Genomic DNA, 20748 nt, shown 5'->3' with positions numbered 1-20748 from the left:
TCCTCCAGCGCTCGTCACAGAGCAAAGCAAACGTAGTGTTCATTAAACGATCGCAGAATCAAAGCAGAGATAGCACGGGGTTGAGGCTCTGCCACTCGTGTGACCTCAAACTATCTGGCTCGTGGGTTTGTTGTGGGGGGAGTAAATACATTAATGCATAAAAAGTGCTTAGAAAATGCCTGGAACATTGTAAGCACTCAACAAACTTTGCTTTTCCCAGCGGCCAGTGTCCGTCATTGCCCTTTTAAGGGACCCACCCACTTTCCATATAAGCGGAAGTACGCAGTGAGGGTTCCGGAAGTGACCTCAGAGCCCCTCAGAAACATGGCCGCAGAGCATTCTTCCGGAAGCCGTCACGGGCATCTTCGTGACGCAGAACGAGTTAGAGCGTCCCGTGGGGTTACCATGGTGCAGCTCTCAGCCCCCATTCTCTCCGCTTCCTCTCCCGCCTGAGCGCCGGGAACGGGAAGGCGGGCGTCGGGTCCCGCCCGCGACGTAGACACCACCGGGGGGGGGGAGGGGTTGGGAGAGCAGGTGACGCTCTAGGCGAGCTCGTACGAGTCTCTATGGTGCCGAGCGCTCCTGTGCGCCGCTCCCGCGAGTCCGGGCGGACGTTGCCCCTTTAATCGGCGGAGGGCGGTGCCGAGGAGGTCCCGCGAGAGCGGCGGGGGGCGGGGGGCGGTGCCGAGGCTGGGGGCCTGTGGCGGATGGAGCCCGCGATGGAGCCGGAGACTCTGGAGGCGCGAATCAGTGAGTGTCCGGGAGGGGCGCGGGCCGGACCGGAACCGGAACCGGGGGCACGAGGCGGGCCCCTTCCCGGCGGGGGCGGGGTACGCGGCGCCCCCTCCCCACGCTCCGCCTCCGGCCCAGGAGAGGCGGCGCCCCGAGCCGGTCCCTCCGACCCTGGGGCGAAGGAGGACCCCCGGCAGCTGCGGGGACCGTCGCTGGGAGCGGGCGCCGCCCACCTATCCGATCCTCGGGCCGGGACCCTCGGGGAGCAGTGAGCTGCGCCCGGCTCTGTCCGTAGAACCCCCAGGACGGAGACTGTAGTCCCCAAAGCCCCGAGGCCCACACTTCTCCCCTGAAGAGCGGGCCCTCCGAGCCATTCTCTTGGGCCCGGGAGGGAGCAAGCCAGCGGCCCCCAAGGCTGCAACTCAGACCCGGGTGGGAGGGCTCCTACTCTCCGCGGGCCCCAGATCGTCCACTCTGGCTCTGCATGGCGTGATTCCCTCCTAGCCGTTCCTTGAGTCTGCAGCTCCTCTCAGATTTGCTCGTTTCCTCGCCCAGGAGGGGAGGACTCACTGGCCCATCTGATCCTCCAAGCTCTGGCCGTACAACGAGAAACCTTCAAACCCTATAGGCTGGACAGGGTCCCGTTTGAGACTCCAGAAGTACTATCAAGCTCTGTATCACTAGCCTCGGCCCAGCCCCTCAGATTCTGTACCTCCACCCAAGACTCTTCCCAGCTCTTGCGACCTTCCTCCAGAGGCCCCTGAACCCCTTTCTCTGTGGCTTCTCAGGCTTCTGAATCTCCATAACCACCTGACCTCCCTATCCCACACTGCTGATGGAGCTCCTCAGCTCTCACAGCTTTCCTACTGGACTCCCTCTCCCTAGGCTAGTGACCGCTCCCTCCCAAGTCTTCCCTCTCCTTGGGCTGCGTCTCTGCCAGGGCCTCAGGGAGACCTCGGTCTACCTTCAGCTCAGCCCCTTGGCCCCCAGCACACCAGGGAGCTGCACAGGGTGGTTGGGGGTCATGGCCAGCCCTTTTTGAGCCAGTCTCGAGCAGAATTGAACTCTGAGGTTGGCCCCAGAACAACAGCATTTCCAGGCGTGTTTCAGAGTCCCGTCTGGCCAGTGGAGGGGGAGGGCATGGAGAGGAGGCACTCAGAGGCCGTGGAGACTGTTCCAGAACGCCCAAGTGTCAGCAGCAACTTGGGAGGACGGGCAGGGCCCTGGCTGACAGGTCCGACATATCTCAGGACTTGAGGGTGATGCAGAACTGTCTCATGTTTAGCAAAGAACAGGATTTTCCGAGAGTCCAGAAAGAGTCCGATATGAGAAACAGGAGCCAGGACCCCTGGGTTTGGCCGTAGGGCTGGACTCTAATAGACTGAGGCCAAGATTGTTTTCTCTTTTTCTTCCTCTTTCTGCACTAGCAAAATTGTAAGCTCTTCCCTTGCAGTGGTTGGAGGTAAAGAGTAGCTTCTTGTAGGTAAACGACGGTATTGTCACCGCTGTGTAGTGACAGGGGACAGTCATGCTCTATTGTGAAACACTTCCCCCTTGCCTTCCCTGGCTGTTCTCCCTTACTGCCTGCTGGGGATTTGGGGCTCAGGCCAGCGAGGTTGGTCAGCTCTCCTTGGACCCAGCGGCTCTTACTCGGAGCCAGATGCAAGGGAGAAAGCTGATGTCTCATGATGCCACCGCTTTTTCCTCACTGGCTTCTGACTCAGGACAGTTTCTAGAACTAGCTTCTCTGTCCTCACTCAGACTCATGTGTCTGACATTTTTAAAAGACTTCCTGTTTTAGGGTCCCCCGGGCAGATGTCATTGAGAGGGCCAGCTCTAACCCCATTCTATCTTTCTAACTCCAGACTGGTGTTCCCCAGCCTCTGGCCATGTTGGGGGGGGGGGGGCGGGAGACAGAGTAGACAGCCACACTTTCCCTTGGTGGGGGGGTGATGGTTATTCCTGGGTGGTCAACAGGGGCTTTCTTTCTCTGAGGGACTAGAGGGCTTTGCAAGGCTCCTGGAACAGAGGTTTCTGTCCAGAGAGAAAATGCTTCTTTCACATCTCTGCTCAGCTGTACCTCCTCTGAGAGCTCTCCCAGAGAGAGAAGCCCCTCCCCCCCAAAACACTTTCTATACCTTCTCCTTGCCTTGAGTTTCTTTATACTTCACAAGAGTATACAGCGTTATGTGTTTGTTTATCTGAGTAGTTGGTGTTTCTCTTGCTGGGCTGCCAGCTCCAGGAGGGCAGGGATCTTGCCTTGTTCACTCCTGTGGCCCCAGCACTCAAAATATTTATGAATAAATACCAAGTGAATAAATACTGCCAGGCGCCGGGATCCCAGAATTCGACCTCCCACCACAGCATAGGACCCAAGCGGGCAGGCACCACATGTTGGGTCCCAGCCTCCTTCTGGCCACAGATCCTTCTCTGTCCCACCTCCTAGGCTGTGTTTCCACCACACCCCCTGCTCAGTATCAGGCTTGAGGCAGAACAGGCCAGAGAGGGTGAAGCTTAGAGACCGGCTCCGGGGAGGTAGGTGGTGGAGATCCAGCTCTCACCTTACGTAAAGTATTTTGTCATCGAAATCGGTCCACCTTTCGCTCCAGCTTTACAGATGGGGAGACAGAGGTTCAGGGAAGTTACGTGACCTACTTGATTGTTTTTTAACCGGCATTGGGTGTCAGGGAGGCGACTGGGCTTGTGTGTCGCCCCCTCCTGTCGAGCTGTTTGCCCTTTCCCGGCCACTACCCACCCCTGGACTCAGACTCCCCCACAACCTGTGCCGGCTGCTGAGTCCTCCTTCCTTCGTTTGCCAAGGGGAAATGGGCGTGTGCACAAGAGGCTGGGATGCGGTGCGACAGCAGCTTGGGCCCACGATGAAGGTCAGAGCTGGGGGACAAAGAAGAGAGAGCGGATCCAGCAGGGCCACCCTGGGCAGGAGCCAGGGTTAGGGAAGACTTCGTGGAGGAGGCGATACCTGAGCCGCACTCCTTCCAAGGTCCTTCACGCTCTGCCCTGTGCTCAGTGATCCGCGTCTCTCCCCCTCACATACGGCCCCGTGCTGTTCCGAGGCATGCCATCCCCCCCGGCCCGGTTAGCTCCCGCTTGAGTGTTGCCTCTTCCGGGCAGCCTCCCTGGCCCCGAGCCCAACCCGAGTCCCCTGCTCGTGGCTCCTTTGCCTCCCTCTGTCACGCTGTATTGCGAACCTAGCTTCCCTTGGCTCACTTCCCAGCCCCATGGCTCCTTGAGGGGAAAACTGGGGCCCCCCCCCCCCCCCCCTTAACCTCTGGATCTGAGTATAAATTCCCTGAGAATTGTGGGAATACTTTTCAGGAGCAGAACTAGAGGAGGTGCAGTCAGGTAGGCAGACAGACGTGCAGCTGCAGAGGCGGGGGCACTAGGGAGTAGGGGAACAGCCCCTGAGCACCATCTCTAAAAGTGGGGCTATTCAGGGAAAGGCTGCAAGGAAAAGCCCGTGGACGGGAGCTCATCTGTCCGTTGATGCCGCTGAAACATCATCCCTCAGGTCTTGAAGCTATTGGAGCAGGAGGTCAAGGGGACTCTTTTTGCCTGTTCGGTCATCCCCTCTATTCCCTATTGACCAACTGTCTTGCCAGAGGAGGAAGTGGGAGAGGCAGGGACGCCTCCCCCAGGCCACGACGGTCCTCTCTCCTACAGACAGAGCCACAAACCCCCTGAACAAGGAGCTGAATTGGGCCAGCATCAACGGCTTCTGCGAACAGCTCAACGAGGACTTTGAGGGGTAGGTGGCCTCCTCTTTTGCTCACCTACGCAACAGAATCTGCCCCGCACCTGCGGCGCCCACGCCAGACCCTGGCCCCCGGGCAGAGACCTCAGTGGGTCGAGACTCCGCTTCCATTCCTAATGTGCTCACAAGTGAACGATGGTAGTGGTCCTTCTGTACCACCTGTGGGCCACCCGCTAACCGAACCCATTTTACAGGTGGAGAAGCTGAGGCCCAGGGGACTCGGGTTCCCCACAAAGGAAACGGTAGTCCTGGCCTTAAGCCCACACCTCCCTGAGCCCCGGCCAAAGCTTTGTTGGGACGTGCTCCCCAGCTGGGAGGAAGCCAGTAGGCCCTTTGCTCCAGGAAGAACGAGAACCGCCTGCGTTAGAATTACTTGTCAAAAACGCCCCTTTGGGGGCTGTGCGCAGACGGGGGGACTAGACTGGCAGAGGGCTTGGGGTAGATTTGCTGGCAGGCTCCCCAGGTGGTGAAGTTTGAGGAGCGCGGCTTTCCCTCCACCGCACCGCCACCAGTGCGGGCGCTCCGCTCCGGGAGGCCACGCATACGGTGCGGCCCGTGTGATCCAGAGTGCAGCCGCCCGGGTGCGAATCCCGCCCCTCCGTTGGCTGGGTCAGCTGGGCAAGCCTCCGTCCCTTCTCCTGTCACGTGGGGGCGATAGTCCGGCCTGCTTTGGAGGGCCGGAATGAAGGTCGGGCACGAAGATGCATGTGAGGCACCTCGTACATCATAAGCACTCCGTGTTAGTTGTCGCCGTCACCGGTGACAGGCCTCTTACGATCCAGCAGATGATGTCACCACCTTCACCGCGAAGGTGCTCTGATTTCTCCCAGCAGAACGTCCTGTGCCCCCTCAAATTCCCAGGGAGCCGTGTCCGCCCTTCCTTCATGGCACATTGTCATGTTTTGCTCCCAGACGGGACCCTTGAGAAGGCCGTGGTCCCCTCTCCCGCTCACAGTTCTCGGTAACGCCAGGAAAGGGACTGAGCTCATACCTTTTGAGGGTCCCTGGCCCCTACTCCCTGTCTGCCCCTGCCCTGTCCTGCTACAGCCTCCAGGCCTCTCCAGTCGGAGAAGGGGCAGGGCCTTTGCATCTACCCCACCGAAGCCACCAAGGGCTGTGCTCCCAGCAGGGGGGTGTGGCTGCCCTCCCCTGGGTTGCCTCGGGCTGCAGCCGTTTGGGCTTTGTGCTGTTCCTCTCGCCCAGGCCCCCGCTTGCCACCCGGCTGTTGGCTCACAAGATCCAGTCACCGCAGGAGTGGGAAGCGATCCAGGCGCTGACGGTGAGAAGGGGAGAAAGGGTGTGCCGGCTGTCCCCAGACCACGTGGGTGGCCCCCCAGGGAGGCCAAGACTGAGGTTTTTGGTTTGTTTGTTTTGGTTTTTGTTTTTTAGAGAGTGCTTGAGCGGTGGGGGGGGGGGCGCCCCCCGTGCGGAGAGAGGGAGAGAATCTTAAGCACTTAAGCAGGCTCCACGCAGAGCGTGGACACAGGGCTCGGTCCCACAACCCTGGGATCATGACCTGAGCTGAAATCAAGAATTGGACACTCTTGGGGCGCCTGGGTAGCGCAGTCGGTTGAGCGTCCGACTTCAGCCAGGTCACGATCTCGCGGTCCGTGAGTTCGAGCCCTGCGTCGGGCTCTGGGCTGATGGCTCGGAGCCTGGAGCCTGTTTCCGATTCTGTGTCTCCCTCTCTCTCTGCCCCTCCCCCGTTCATGCTCTGTCTCTCTCTCTGTCCCAAAAATAAATAAACGTTGGAAAAAAAAATTTTTTTTTTTTAAAGAATCGGACACTCTTGACTGAGCCAGCCAGGCGCCCCCACATCAGGCTCTTCTTTAGAGCCCAAGGGAAGGGTGCAGAATGGCCTAGATTGGGGGTCTGGGCTGGCCCCTAGGGGCTCACAGCCTCCCACCCCAGCCCTGCACAGTTAGGCCTTGCGTGGGGAAGAAGCCCCTTAGGATCATCTGGCCCACGGGTTCCCTGCTCCAGCTCTGTGTCAGATCTCTGGGAGCCAGTTAACCTACTGAATGAGGGCCCCCCCCCCCAGGCCTGCTGAATCTGAGTTTCTTTGGCATCTGCACCCAGGAATCTGCATGCCTGTAAAGCTCCCCAGGTGCCTTGTAGAGTTAACTCAGCCCATCACTGGTCTCCAGCCCCAGGACAGTGCCGTCCTCCCCAAAGGCGGTTCAAGCGCTGACGCTGGACTCAGGCCAGAGTTTTTGAAGCTAGGTCAGCAGAAGAGTGGGGGGTGGGGGTGGGGAGGGTGCGCTGTCTGTGGCCCCCAGGCACGGGCCACATAGCAGCTCACCATAAAGCAAGGCTGACCTCAGAGGGTAAACGTTTTTCTTTCAGTGGTTATGTATTCGTTTTAACAAGACAGGGTTGTTGTTTTTGTTTTTTGTTTTCTCGACTATGGGCTAGTCCTACGATTCCACGGATATGTACTGTAAGGCAAGGTAAATGGTGCCTGTTGAAGTTTAAAAAACTACCAAAGGGGCGCCTGGATGGCTCAGTCAGTCGGGCGGCTGACTTGGCTCAGGTCATGATCTCACGGTCCGTGAGTTCTAGCCCCGCGTCGGGCTCTGTGCTGACAGCTCAGAGCCTGGAACCTGCTTCGGGTTCTGTGTCTCCCTCTCTCTCTAGCCCTCCCCCATTTGCGCTCTGTCTCCCTCTGTCTTTCAAAAATGAATTAATGTTAAAAAACAAATTTTTTTTTAACTACCGAAGAAAAATAATAGGAAAATCATTCACAAGTGGTGCTCAGATGTGGCCAGGCTATGGAGGGGCCCCCTCGATGCTGCTGTCACCGGCCCTCGAGGGCACCCGCCCCGCCTCGTGTCCTCAGGAGTCATTCTCTCCCTCCGAATGCCCATCCCTGGGCTTCCATGCCCTGGTCATGGTTTGAGGGGGGGGGGCTGCCTCCTCTGACCCTCCCTGGGGTTCCCCCCACCCAGGTACTGGAAACGTGCATGAAGAGCTGCGGCAAGAGGTTCCACGATGAGGTGGGCAAGTTCCGCTTCCTCAATGAGCTCATCAAGGTCGTGTCTCCCAAGGTGGGTGCTCCCAGCCTGAGCTCAGGCCTGCGCCATCAATGGGGGCGCGTTGAGGAAGGAGGACCCCCTGTGGGAGGCAACTGACTGCCCTCATCCTGGGGGCTCCCACTGGGGTTCCCACTTCTGCTCAGTTGGAACTCTGCCTGGCATAAACACAGACCCTTGAGTCCGGGACAGCGGGGTGTCCAGAAGGAGGGCTACCAGGCCACCCGATGGCTGGTGGCTCTGGAGCCACTCTTGGGGCCGCTCAGGGTTAGTGAGGAATGACCATAGGACATAACGCGCGGCTGCTGGGCCAGCTTCCCCCGCACGGCCACTCTGCCCGTGACCTCTCCCCACCTGGGTCTCCACTGGAGGGTCTCCCTGTCCCCACCCCTCAAGAGTGGCCTCCTTGAGGCCTTGGATGCTGAGGACCCAAATCTGAGTGGCGGAGCCTGCTGATGGCCTTGGCCCGGTTGGGGCGGGGCGTGCTCCCTTAGGGCATTCGCATATTTGATGCCCCTTGGGTGAGATCCCACCCCCTGTGCTCTTCCTTGTCACACCCCTCTCCTGACCAGAGCAGCTGAGTGTCCCAGCTGGCCCCCCATTCTCTTCCCAGGAGGCGACTAGTGTGAGATCCAGTTCCCTCAGCCTAGTTTGCTGCTGAGAGAGACTGTGTGTGGGACCCAGGGCTGAGCTCGGTTCCACACCTGCCCCTTCCCTGGCCAGCCCCAAGCCAGGTGGCTCCTTCCTGAGGTCACAGAGTTAAGCCATAGCGGACCTGCCGGAGGCAGGCGCTGGGCTCTGCGCCTTACCTGCGTCAGCCCTGCATCCTTACCGTGATGCCACCGCCGTCATCCCCACCTGACAGGTGGGGAAACAGACACTCAGGGCTGGCCCGGCTAGTGCGCGGCAGAGCTAGGAGGTGAGCTCAGTCCGCCAGGCTGGCCGGGTGGGACGGAAGGGCCCTGCAGGCTGAGGCTCCCGAGGGAGTCCTGGGGAGGCAGCCAGGTTGCGGCTGGGGTTGGGGCGACAGGTTTTGGGGCCGGACGACGGCAAAGGCCTGCCCTCCCCTCGGTCTCTGAAGTACCTGGGCTCTCGGACGTCAGAGAAGGTGAAGAACAAGATCTTGGAGCTCCTTTACAGCTGGACGGTCGGCCTGCCCGAGGAGGTGAAGATTGCAGAGGCCTACCAGATGCTGAAGAAGCAGGGTGAGGCACCAGAGGGGGGGCCGTGACCAGTGCCCCCTTCCCTCCTCCCCGAGCTGGGGCTCCGGCAGCTTCTGGCAGCAAGGTCATGGCTCTGCCCCTTAACTTCTCAAGAACATAGAGCTGTGGGGCCTTTTTATGGCTCTGTGTGAAGCTAGGTTGGGTGGAGGGAAGGTGAGTGTGGGTCAAACTTCCCCTCAGAGAGTGGTCCCCATGGAGTGGCCCCAAAATGTGGGTGCCTAAGTGCCACCACGCAGTTTGACGTTGTAGTTCAGGAGCCGATCGTGGCCCACTGGAGTCCAGAGCCAGCATGCAGGAGAGACTGTCCTCCACCCTCCATTCTACCCTGGCCGCCCCCGCTCCCCCCTCGCCGCCCAGTTCCGTTCCACACTCTGGCCCTGGGCACGGTTGACGGCCTTCCCACCACCGTCTACTCCAGGGATCGTGAAGTCAGACCCCAAGCTTCCAGATGATGCTGCCTTTCCCCTTCCTCCTCCACGACCCAAGAATGTGATCTTTGAAGATGAGGAGAAGTCTAAGGTGAGCTTCCAGGGAGGGGGGGAGATGAGGACCTTCAGGCCCACTTGGCCATGAATTCCAGGCCCGGCCATGAATTCCAGGCCCTGCCCTGAAGCAGAGGCTCGTGCTGAGCACAGTCATGCAGCGGGTGACAGGCACGGTTTATCCAGCACTTCTGTGTGCTGAGTACCTCCCGTCCGGTGCCCCTGCATTTAATAAACACAAGAACGTGTCTGGTGTCCCTGGGATTGGTCTGAGGGCATTTTATAGGCTGGGCAGGAGTTTGTGTATTTTTGTCTTTGACCTTTTCAATGATAATTTTATTAACTTCGTGTTAAAGAAATCATGTGCTCACGGGCAAGGAATTAAACAGCCCAGAGGAGGTAAGACAAAAAGTAAAAGCTCCTATCCACCTAGTCCCAACCCCCAGAGGGCTCGTGCTGTTGAGTTTCTGGCACATCCTTTGGGAAAGATTCCCTCACGATGGTACTCCCACATCTGGTGCCATCCATCAAGAACTTCTTTGGGGAGCACTCGCATGCAATGCCTCGGTTGTCCTGACGGCCACCCCATCAGGTGTCGGTGGAGGCTCACTGTTTCATGGAGAGCTTAATAAGTGCCTTATGTCCCACAGCCAGGAAGTGGGGAACCGGCACATGACCCCAGGCCCGGTACTGGGGTCACTGTCATGCCCCCCGTGTCCCTGCAGATGCTGGCCCGCTTGCTGAAGAGCTCCCACCCCGAGGACCTCCGAGCAGCCAACAAACTCATCAAGGAGATGGTTCAGGAGGTGATCGCCAAGCCCGCGGTGCAGGGAGGAGGCAGAGTGGGGACTGGAGCGGGGCCGCCGAGGTGGGGTTGTGTGTACGCCTACGGGAACCCTGCGGCGACCCAGCCAGAGGGCTGTCACAGCCAAGAAAGAGCTGACAGATTGGGGGACCCCAGGGGACAGAGCCAGGACCGGAGTAGGGGGGAGAATGTCCCAGCAGCTGAGCTGACCTGCTCAGGTTGGGCTTCTGCGAGGCTGACTGCCTCTTCTGTGATAAGGAAATAGAAACCAGGCCTTGCTAAGTGAAACGTATGCATATGTGTTTACTTATCATAAAGAGGGAACGCTGCGCACTTAATATCCAAGCAAGTATGCGTATTTCGTGGGTACGGGCTGAAACTTTTTTATTTGATGAGGGTAGGCCATCACAGCTTCAGCCTAGAGACCTACAGGGAGGAAGTCCTAGGCGGTGTTCTGAAGGGCAAGCTGCGTGTCCTCATAGCACAGGGAAAGTCAAGGGTGGCCCCTTTCGAGGAGGGTGATTGTGTCCCATGGCGCAGCGCGAGCCCACCTCTCGTCCCGCGAGGGAGGGGCGTGCATGGTAAGCCCAGGGACACGGGACGGTGGGGTCACTGGAGATGGTGTCTGAGGGCCCCGGAGATTCTGACAGGCCCGTGCAGAGGCCTGGGACCTGAGGGCGTCGGCAGGAGGAGAGGACGTGAGCGCAGGGTCGGCAGAGGTCTTCTTGGACTGGAATGCCCTGGCCTGGGCACGAGCGCCTCGTGGCAGGGTCTGACCTCACACCGAGCCAGGAGACTCTGGAGTGCTGTAGGCAGTGCCTGGCTGAGAGCAGGCATGACCTGGGCTTTCTGGGGCTGATGCCTCCCTAGGACCAGAAGCGGATGGAGAAGATCTCAAAGCGGGTGAGTGCCATCGAGGAGGTGAACAACAACGTGAAGCTACTGACGGAGATGGTGATGAGCCACAGCCAGGGCGGCGCCTCTGCCCGCAGCAGTGAGGACCTCATGAAGGTATGCCTGCCTCTGCCGCCCAGCCCCCACCCTCTCCAGGTCCCCGCCGGCTTGACCCACCCGCCCTCCTGTCCCCAGGAGCTGTACCAGCGCTGTGAGCGGATGCGGCCCACACTCTTCCGACTGGCGAGTGACACAGAAGACAATGATGAGGCCCTAGGTGAGCGCTGGGTGGTCAGCCCTGTCCCTCCGACCCCTCCCCCGCTCCCTTCCCAGGACTTGCTAATTATCTGCAGTTGGCAGGACCCACCACCAGGGGGCCCCGCCTCCTCCAGCCCCGACCTTGGGTTTCTCCACATCGAGGAAGCGGAGAGCAGGGGCTGATATGGTCATAAGACCCTACCGGCCAAGCCTCTACTCAAGCCCACGAGCTGAACAAGCTGAAAGGGGAAGAATTGTCCCCATTTCACAGCTGGGGCTCTGGGAGGGAAGGGACTTGCCCAGATCACAGAGCATAACAGTGGCCGAGCCAGGGTGGACCAGGGACTCTGTCCGGATACTGCCTCCCTCCCTGCTAAGGGCTAGAAACTGAGGGCAAATCCCACAGGCCTCAACGGTTCCAGCGCGGGGCCCCATGACTCTGTCACAGCCACATATCGGGTTGTCATCCTTATTCTCGGCTACCATGTCAGCCAGTCTCTGGGGCAGCAGTCTGGGAACCATATTAGCCCTTGATTCGGTGGGAGTTCACTGAGTGCCTCCCAGGTGCCAGGCACCTGGTCCTTGCCCAGGAGACTTACTGCCCAGACTCCTCTAAGCCTTGGCCCCTAAAGGGATAATATTGGTAAGGGCCTAGTTTGTGCCAGGCACTATTGAAGGCCCTGGGGGCACGGCAGTGATTAAAATCAACAAACGCCAGGGGCGTCTGGCTGGCTCAGTCAGTAGAGCATGCAACTCTTGGTCTCGGGGTTGTAAGTTCGAGCCCCGCGGTGGGTGTAGAGATTATTTTAAAATCTTTTAAACAAAAATCGGCAAAAACCGTATTCTCCATGGAGCTTGTAGCCCAACGAGAGGAGAGAGGCAGCGGGCAGTGACCGTTTGTCAGATGGTGGTCAGTGACGTGGAGAACAGCCGGCAGGGAGGGGACTGGGGAGTGGGGGTGAGGAAAGGGCTCCAAAGACCCCAAGGCAGGAAGGAACGAAGCCACGCAGAGATGCGAGGGGCGTCCGCACGGCAGAGCCAGTGTGGAGGCTGAGGCCAGAGCATGCCGCCGTGTTCGGGGTGGTGGGGACGGTGGACGAGGACGGGCGGTAGAGGGTCTGAGTGAGTCGAGCAGACGGGACGCCCCCAGCCCCAGCCCCTCGCCAGGGCTGCAGTAGACGCAGGGACCTCCTCTCCCCCCAGAGGCCTCCGTGTTCCCTCAGCCTAGTGTCTCCCCTCCTGCCCCTTCCAGCCGAGATCCTGCAGGCCAACGACAACCTCACCCAGGTCATCAACCTGTACAAGCAGCTGGTGAGGGGCGAGGAGGTCAACGGTGACGCCTCAGTGGGCTCCATTCCGGGTGAGGAGACAGCTGGGGGCGGGGGGCGGGGGGGCCGCCAGGCGGGAGCGGCACAGAGCCCAGGGCGGAGCACTGGCTCCAGAGCTGGGGGCTGGGAGTGCCAGGGTGACCCTGGCCCCTTAAGATGAGGAAGGCCCCCAGGGACAGAGCTTGGGGGGAGTCTCTGCCAGGGCTGCAGCTGTGGGGGGAGGAAGTGAACATGGGGCAGAGGGGGAGGGAGGCAGGGTTTGGCAAGGACGAGTAGAAGAAGGAAGGCCTTTCTTTCACTTGATAAATCTGGCACCTGTTGTGCGGGGCTGGATGGCACCCTCCGTGCTTGGTTTCCTTACCACGAGGTGCGAGGGAGGGGTTGACACCTAAACGTGGCAGGCTCGGCCCCAGTAAGGGTAAAGCGACAGCCCTGGGGACGCATAGAAAGGGTTCGAACGGGCCCAGTTGGGGAGCAGTGGGGGTGGGCGCTACCACGGAAGCAGGCGCGTGTAAGTGAGGCTTCAAAGGATGGGAGGCAGTTCGCCAAGTGGAGAGAAGGAGCGAATAGGTTCTGGACAGAAGGAACTCCCTGTGCTAGAGAAAGGGCCTGGTGGCAGATTTCGGGGGCAGGGCAGCCTGGCCAAGGAGGGGGAAAGAAGCAGGAGGGCTGTGAGCGGTGGCGGTGGGGGGAGGGGGGGTAGCAGGCTGGCCTCCAAGAGCCTGAGCGTCCTCCACGCAGGACGGGCCTGACTCTCCTCTCCTCCCAGGGAGCACCTCGGCCCTGCTGGACCTCTCAGGCCTGGATCTCCCTCCCGCGGGCACCACCTACCCAGTCATGCCCGCCCGCCCCGGTGACCCGGCCAGCCCCGAGCAACCTAGCACCTCCGTTTCCCTGCTCGACGATGAGCTCATGTCTCTGGGTGAGGAGGGACATGCCCGCAGCATGTGAGGCAGCCTGGATCCCACGAGTCCCGTGGAGGGTGTTGTAGGCGTTAAGCCCATTTCACAGCCCAGGAGGCTGAGGCTCAGGGAAGTTAAGGAGTTGTCACCAGGTCTTCCAGTCAGAGGGTGAGACCAGCCAGCCTCTAAACTGACCTCTGCCAAACCCGCCACACCTCGGCTCTGGTGGCCTGAGGGAAAGCCGGTGAGATGTCTCCGCGGCAGGTTAGAGCCTAGAATTGGGAGCCGCCCAGCAGATGGTCCCCCCCCCCCCCACTTGAGAGGGAGAGGGGCAAAGATAGAGAGGCCAGGCCCCGTAGCTCCAGAAGCTCCAGGGAAGCCGGTGCCAGAGCACCAGCCGCCCCGTGCCTCCAGTTGGTCCCGGACTACAGGTTCCAGAACCACAGGGAACCAGGCGCACGCCTGGGGAGGACGCAGGGGGCACCCAGCCGGCCAGGCAGTTCTCAGGATTCCAGCTTCCGGCACAGCCCCCTCTGAGAGCTTGAAGCGGGAGGACGCGGTGACAGCCTCTTCACAAGGGCCCTGAAGTTACTTAAAAAAAAAGAGAGAGAGAGGTTGAGGTCTGTCAAAAGAACCTCGAAAGTTACGTTAGGGAACTGACTTGGAAGCCAGGAGTCAGACCGTGAGCCAGTTCTGAGGTAAAAACCAGACCCGACGGACCAGAAGCGTCGGTGCGCCTGCATGCCGGGCGAGCAGCTTCCCTCACCCCTGCTGCCGCACCGTCTGAACGCAGACCACCCTCCTCCCACCACGGGAGTGGGTGCCACCAGCGTCCCCGCTTTCCAGACGCGAAAGGACGGCTCCCAAGGCTTTAGGAAGGCTAGGTGACGTGCCCAAAGGGGGGCACGCGAGTCAGGATGAAGCGCTCGGATTCTGACGCCTTCCCCTGAGCCTCTTTGCTGCTCTGACTCCGCTCGGCGGCCAGGAAAGGGACATAAGGACCGGAAGTGCATCGTCAGGGATGAGGGGACGGCAGAGCAGGACGAGCTCCCCTCTGGGCCCCGCGGCTGGTGCCCTCTCCAAGGGGGTCTGCCCACAGCGTGTCCGTGGGCCCACGTACGCATCCCATCCGCCTGCCCCCTTTCCGTTCTGAGCTGGGGGTGCCTCAGGGAGAGGGAGGCCTGGCCTGTCTTACAGAGAGGGAAGGATGGTCCGGTGACAGCGTGCACACGGGCTCAACTTCCCCAGCAGAGCCGGGACCGGGCCCAGCGAGCGGCTGCCGCAAAGCCACCTTCTCACGAGAAGCAAGGTGTGCTTCGTACTTCCTGTCCCCAAGTTGCTTCAGCAGAGCTCTGAGCCTCCGGCATCTGTTGGTTTCTACTCAAAGGGAAAGGAAATGTGGGAACAGGAACCAGAAGGGCCAGGGCAGCACCCGCCCAGCCTGGGGGAATAGAGGAAGCCCTGGGACCACAGGGTCGGGGGGGGCTCGTCCTAACCGGCTCTTTGTGGCAGGAAGGGCGAAGGGTGGGGGCGGGGCAGGCAGCGGGGACTTCCCGTCCGCCACTGTTGAGGCACTTCATCACATCGGTCTCCTTTATTAGTCAAGACGGTCCCCTCAAGTCTTACAGATGAGGCCCAGGGAGGTGGGCACCCGCCCGAGGTCACACGGCCAAGCGGCAGAGCTGTGTTCAGACTCCAGCAGCGAGGCCACGTTCTGTCCGGGGCCGGATGCTGCCACTTGGCGGCTGTGTGGCCTTGGGCAGGTTACTCACCGGCCTCAGTGTCCGCTTTGTCAGCCCCGAAAGAGGGATGACAGCCCCACGTGCACTCGTCAGGATTGTTTGAGGATCGAGTGAGCCCCGCGTCTGAGGTGCCCGACGCTTCCAGGCGTGTGACAACAGTCACCGCTCGGTTATCCCTGCTCTCGGAGAGGTGTGCCCAGAGGAAGAGGCCCGGCAATCAGAGCCTCCGGTGCCTTGCCGGTGCCTCTCAGCTCTTCAGGCTGCACCTCACCGATTCGGGATTCGCTGGCAACGGGCCAACTTGTCTTCTGTGGATAAAACCTATGGCGGCCTTGGCCCAGGGCGTGCTTCGGGTCAGACCGGGTGGGTGACCCCCTGCCCTCTGCGAGTCAGCAGGCTAATGAGCGGAGCCATCCAGAGGGCCCACGGCTGTCCTTGGCGCCAGCCGGCCAGCCCTGTCGGCGCGCCCAGGGCAGATGGGGCCTTTAGAGCCTGCCCCCGTTCAGCCCTGCAGCCGTGTCCCCAGGGACACTGCAGCCCAGCCCAGCCTGGCTGCTCAGAGTCTGGGGCGCCGCCTGCCCCTTGGCGCTCGGAGGCTGTGGCCGCGTGGGGGCAGAATGCCGACCCCTGCCCGTGGACCCACCCCCGGCGTCTCCCACTCCGTCCTCCCTTCCCGCCACCCCTGGGTCCCCGGCGCTGGCTGACCTCGAAGACAAAAGTCCCGACGTCCGTAGTTGAGGTGGCTTCAGAGTGCAGGAGTGGAAGCATAAGTGGGCGTGGGGAATGGGCCTTCAGGATCTTTGGTTCCTGCTTCTGCTCTGCTGCCGGTTCCCTCTGAAAGTGGGTTTTCTCGTCTGAGCTGAGCCTCTTGGGGTGATACGGGGGGGAGGGCGGGAGCCACGGACCCCAGGCCAGCACGCAGCCCCCCAGCTCCCTTGCTTCAGAAGACCTCCAGCTCCTTTACGTCTGCCTCGCTTCCCTTCAGGCCTAAGCGATCCCACACCCCCTTCGGGCCCAGGCTTGGATGGTGCTGGATGGAATAGCTTCCAGGTAGGAGGGCCAGGAACCAGCACGACCCATCCTGAGGTAGGGTGGCTGGGACAGGCAGCCTGCAGCGGGCAGTGCAGAAAGAGGGCCCTGGGGCGGGGGTCCCCGGGGCTGAGGCTCCTGTCCTGACCTGGGGGTCCCCGGGCAGGCATTCTCTCCTCAGCTCCACACGCTCTCCTTGCGAGTCAGCGCTGAGATGAGATGAGGTTCCCGTTCCTTTTCTCCTGGTGGTGACTTTAAGGTCCCTGGAACGTGCTGGTTTCTAGAGTAGACCCCGCAGACCAGGCCGGCCCATGAGACGGGCGCAGGCCAGCAGGAGTGTCGTCCCCTTCCCTGCTGCTGCTTCCCCAGATGTCACCCGCGGGGAGGGGCAGGGGCCTCAGGGCAGCGCCAGGCGACCCCGACCCCTCTTCGGCTCCGCCCTACCCACCTGCGTGCTTTGTGTGCCCAACAGTCGTCTGATGGCGCAGAACCCCCCGCCCCGCCTCGGGTCCCCAGCGCGGACAGCCAGCCCCCGGCACCCATGTCTCTGCCGGCGAGCAGCGGTCTGGATGACCTGGACCTCCTGGGGAAGACCCTCCTGCAGCAGTCCCTGCCCCCGGAGTCCCAACAAGTGCGGTGGTGAGGGCACAGCCTGGCTGGGGTGGGGTGGGAGTGTCCCCCGCCCCCAACAGCATCCGCTTCCGGGCTTTCCCAGGCCCCGTGGCCAGAGGCCCGGTGCCCGCGTGCTCCCGTGGGCAGCCGTGGCTAACGGACCACCGCGTGCCAAGCACTGCACTGGTCTTGAGGGAGGCAGCGGTGCCCAAGGCAGGTGCAGGGCCCATCCCGCGGAGCACAGAGCCGTGTCCCACCGGGCAGGGGTGGGGGACAGGAGCTGCCTGTTCCAAGGTGAGGAGACCAAGGCCAGAGAGACAGGGAGGCCTCCGAGCCGGCCACCGGGGACAGCCGGGAAGCCCGGCCTCTCCTGTGCCCCTGATCTCTCGGCCCCCGAAGATTCACCCCCCCAATGCCACGTCCCCCAACAAGGGAGAAGCAGCAGCCAGCCCCCCGGCTCACACTCCGGGACCTACAGAATAAAAGCAACTGCAGCTCAACCAGCTCCAGTGCCGCCGGCCTCCTCCACGCGGCGTCCCCCGAGCCCCCTGGGCCTCCGCAGCAGCCCACGACGACCGAGCTGTCGCTGGCCAACATCACTGTGCCCCTGGAGTCCATCAAACCCAGTGAGTGGGCCGGGGGTGCGAGCGGGTCGAGGTTGGGCCGGGTCAGCACGCCGCCCAGCAGCACCCCCCCCACCCCCGTTGTCCCGTTGGGAGCGCGTGCCACTGCGTGACCCAGGGAGGAGCTCTGGGCAAGACCCTTGTCCTTCGCGGGCCCCCTGCTTCATCCTTCCCAGAGCGAGGGCAGCGTGCTCTGCACGGTCCAGGCCTCCACAGGCAAGACGACTCCTTACGCTGGCTGCCGGGTGCTCCCTCCCCAAGAAGGCAGGACCAGGACATAGAGGTCCCGGGTCTCTCCAAGGTCACGAAACCGAGCCAGGATAAGGATGTAGGTCCAAGTCCGAGCTTCTGCTGCCCAGGGGCAGTTGGGGACCACTCACAGCCCAGGTCAGACGGATGAAGACTGGCCGGTCGTCTCGGCCTTGTCCGTCTTGTGGGTGCACCTTGACCGAGGGCATCACCCCTTCAGCGTCCCCAAGAAGTGGCTGATGGTGCCCCTCTCTTACCAGTAGAGAAGGCCCCGAACAGCGGAGTGACTGTGTTAGAGTCACACGGTGAGAGCTTGACTCCAGCTCACCCATAGGCCTTCACTCCAGCAGTCCAGGGCCATGGTCCCACGGCCCTGAGGGATCCCCCGCCGTCACTCAGCCCGGGGCGTGCGTGTCTTGCCTCCACCGACACGGTAGAAGTTCGCCCGCCCCGTCCGGGTGCCGGTCTGTACCCGTGGCCCCACTGCTTCCGGGGTAAAGGCGAGGACCTGAGTTTGTGGATTCGAGTGCCTGCTGGGAGCCGGCTGGACGTGCTTGGGCTCGGGCCTGGCACCCCCCCCACCCCCCATCGCCCTGTCCCCTTTCCCCTGCCAGGCAGCATCTTGCCAGTGACGGTGTATGACCAGCATGGCTTCCGGGTCCTCTTCCACTTTGCCCGCGACCCGCTGCCCGGACGCTCAGACGTGCTGGTGGTGGTGGTGTCCATGCTGAGCACCGCCCCCCAGCCCATTCGCAACATTGTTTTCCAGTCGGCTGTTCCCAAGGTGACAGGAGCGTGCCTCCTTCCTCTCAAGGCAGGGTGACCTGGGGCTGGATGGGGAGCCAGCCGGTGGGGGGGCAGGGGATGGAAGGGAACCCAAGGACAGAGCCCCTGGCCCCCTAGAGGAGCTGGCAGGGAGACTGGGCCTGGTCCCTCAGAGGGTGGGGACAAGAAGCGGGGGGCTCAGCTGGGCCCCGTCCCGCCCTGCTGTCCGCAGGTCATGAGAGTAAAGCTGCAGCCGCCCTCAGGCACGGAGCTGCCGGCGTTTAACCCCATCGTCCACCCCTCGGCTATCACCCAGGTCCTGCTTCTCGCCAACCCCCAGAAGGTGAGGGGCCCGGCTGTGACGACGCGCCACTGTGGGGGTGGGGGTGGCCCCTTCTCTCACTCTGACCCTCTGCATTCACTGTCTCTGCCCCAGGAGAAGGTTCGCCTCCGCTACAAGCTCCTCTTCACCATGGGCGACCAGACCTACAACGAGATGGGGGATGTGGACCAGTTCCCCCCACCTGAGACCTGGGGAAGCCTCTAGAACAGGGAGGGGCGGGGGAGAGGAGGGGGGAACAGGACTGGCCATTGTCTGGCCTGCGGGGGGAAGGCCGTGGTGGCCTAGGACACCCTATGTTCCCACGGCGACATCCCCTGGGCCTGGTGCTTCTCCCCTCACCCCTGCGGCCCTCTCCTTACTCGTCTCCTCCCCTGCGCAGATGGACCCAGCCGAAGACTGGGCCTGGGTTTGCGCTGCTGGGGACCTTGGCCACAGGGGAGAGCCTAGAGCAGGGAACGGCTGTCTGGCCCTGGAAGGACTTGGGGTCATGGGGGAGAAGCATGGCTGTCGGGCAGGGGCCAGGACCTCAGGCCCAGCCCTGACCCCAGCCTGGGGTGGGGTCATCCCCACCCGTCTCTTATGCCTTATGGGAAGGCCCAGCCATAACTTGGGGGCCATGCTGGAGCGGGAACCAGCTCAGGCCTCCTCCGTAGGAACCGGGTGACTGGCGGGGGGGTGACGCCTGCACCCCCAGCTCTTTGCACTCTCTGCTGTGTGGTTTGACTCTCTTTGCTTTTCTTTCTCAGTGGCCCTGTGGTCACCATCTCAGGGGGCCCGGTTGGGGGAGCCCCACCCGTCCCCCACTCCTCGTGGGGCTTTCGCTCCACCCGCCCGCCCCCTTGGCCATCAGGCTTCTTGCGGGGCTGTGGGGGCTGTGACTGCTGGCCCTCCGAAGGTCACGCCAGAGCCGGGTGGCCCCAGCTGGAGGCTCAGGGCCACTGGGGTTCCCGGTGCGTCCCCTTCAGTCCCTGGCCTCTGCCGGGGCCTCCTGTGGGCAGCTCACCTCTGCCCATCCGTCTGTCTGTGGACAGAGTGGGGTCCGCGTGTGAGTGAGAGCGGGAGTATTTATGGAAATAAAACGTCCTTTTTCCTCTCCTGGCCCTTCTGAGGTGGAGGGTGATGGGGGGCCAGGAGTGGGAGGTCCCTGGGGCCGCCCTGTAGACCTCTCCGGCTCCGTCTGTGGCCATCAAGCTGTGGTTCCTGTCCTCACCACCCCCGAGCCCTTCACCGGAAGAGGTGGTGCTGAGTCACCAGAGAGCCGTCCCAGCTGGAAGTGAGCGGCCTGCCGCTCAGACCCGCCAGGGGCTCTGGCTGCTGCAGACGCTGGCTGGGAGGCCCCCGGTTGCTCACAACTTCCTCCTGCCGCTTCTCGGCCCTCCGCGCACAACTGTGGCGCAGCACCGCCCCGGAGGGCCTTGCCTCGGCTTCCCCAGAGACTGCTCCCAGGAAGCAGGGTGCTAATTGCAGCTGGTTTCTAGAGAGGCCCCGGGGATGCTGCGCCGGGCCCCCCGCCAACCCCAGCTGCACCACGCTTACCCCTGGTGTGAGCGGAGTTTAGGCCCCGGTCCAGACGCAGGGGGGAATGGCGTGGCCACCGCGGAGCAGAGCAAGGGGGGGTTAGCCCCGGGGGTTGCCGCGTGATGTGGAGCCGGCCCCACATGCTGCTCTGCGGGAGAGGGTTCCCGTTTCGAAAAGTCTGGGCAAGGCTGCCTGCCGTTTGTCCTCCCTAGCAGATGATGGGAAGGCCTGCATTTAACAAGCCGGTTTCACTTTGCCCAACCTTGTCCTTCCCGGGCTGAACCCCTTGCCCATGGATACCATCGGGACGTGCTGGAGAACAGCCTGGGCACTTTTTTCCGTTGAGCAAATGAGGCATGTTTCTCTGTGCCAGGCCTCACTGGACGCACAGGGTGAGAGCTTCCCATCGGCGCAGATCCCTATGGAGTGTCCACCCCCC

At 61.9% G+C, this 20748-nt stretch overlaps 1 protein-coding gene across 4 annotated transcripts; it reads left to right on the top strand.

The window, feature by feature from the left end:
• Positions 1-335: 335 nt before the first annotated feature.
• Positions 336-19883, top strand: GGA1 (golgi associated, gamma adaptin ear containing, ARF binding protein 1). 4 transcript variants are annotated; one of them, XM_040490889.1, is made up of 18 exons: positions 689-750; positions 3553-3733; positions 4414-4498; positions 5708-5783; positions 7453-7551; positions 8618-8741; positions 9178-9278; positions 9967-10047; positions 10917-11057; positions 11136-11217; positions 12451-12558; positions 13296-13448; positions 16156-16220; positions 16672-16838; positions 17244-17437; positions 18298-18467; positions 18681-18791; positions 18885-19883. In XM_040490889.1, exons 5-18 carry the CDS (start codon positions 7468-7470, stop codon positions 18993-18995), a joined length of 1692 nt encoding a protein of 563 aa, XP_040346823.1. In that variant the 5' UTR covers positions 689-750; positions 3553-3733; positions 4414-4498; positions 5708-5783; positions 7453-7467; the 3' UTR covers positions 18996-19883. The 4 variants fall into 4 exon arrangements, with proteins under 4 accessions (XP_040346825.1, XP_040346824.1, XP_040346822.1 ...); XM_040490891.1 differs by lacking the exons at positions 689-750; positions 3553-3733 and adding an exon at positions 336-470; XM_040490888.1 differs by lacking the exon at positions 3553-3733 and having other exon boundaries at positions 531-750.
• Positions 19884-20748: the final 865 nt, after the last annotated feature.

This window comes from Herpailurus yagouaroundi, unplaced genomic scaffold (assembly GCF_014898765.1).
Source record: "Herpailurus yagouaroundi ecotype Mexico unplaced genomic scaffold, PumYag 182, whole genome shotgun sequence".
NCBI classification, from domain to species: Eukaryota; Metazoa; Chordata; class Mammalia; order Carnivora; family Felidae; genus Herpailurus; species Herpailurus yagouaroundi.
This window is presented reverse-complemented; position numbering and strand designations above follow the sequence as displayed.

Coding starts and splice junctions, on each gene's coding strand:
- GGA1 (XM_040490888.1), top strand. CDS start 708: ATGGAGCCCGCGATGGAGCCGGAGACTCTGGAGGCGCGAATCA. Junction 16,839..17,243: donor GAGTCCCAACAAGTGCGGTG/GTGAGGGCACAG, acceptor TCCCCCAACAAG/GGAGAAGCAGCAGCCAGCCC. Junction 17,438..18,297: donor CCTGGAGTCCATCAAACCCA/GTGAGTGGGCCG, acceptor TTCCCCTGCCAG/GCAGCATCTTGCCAGTGACG.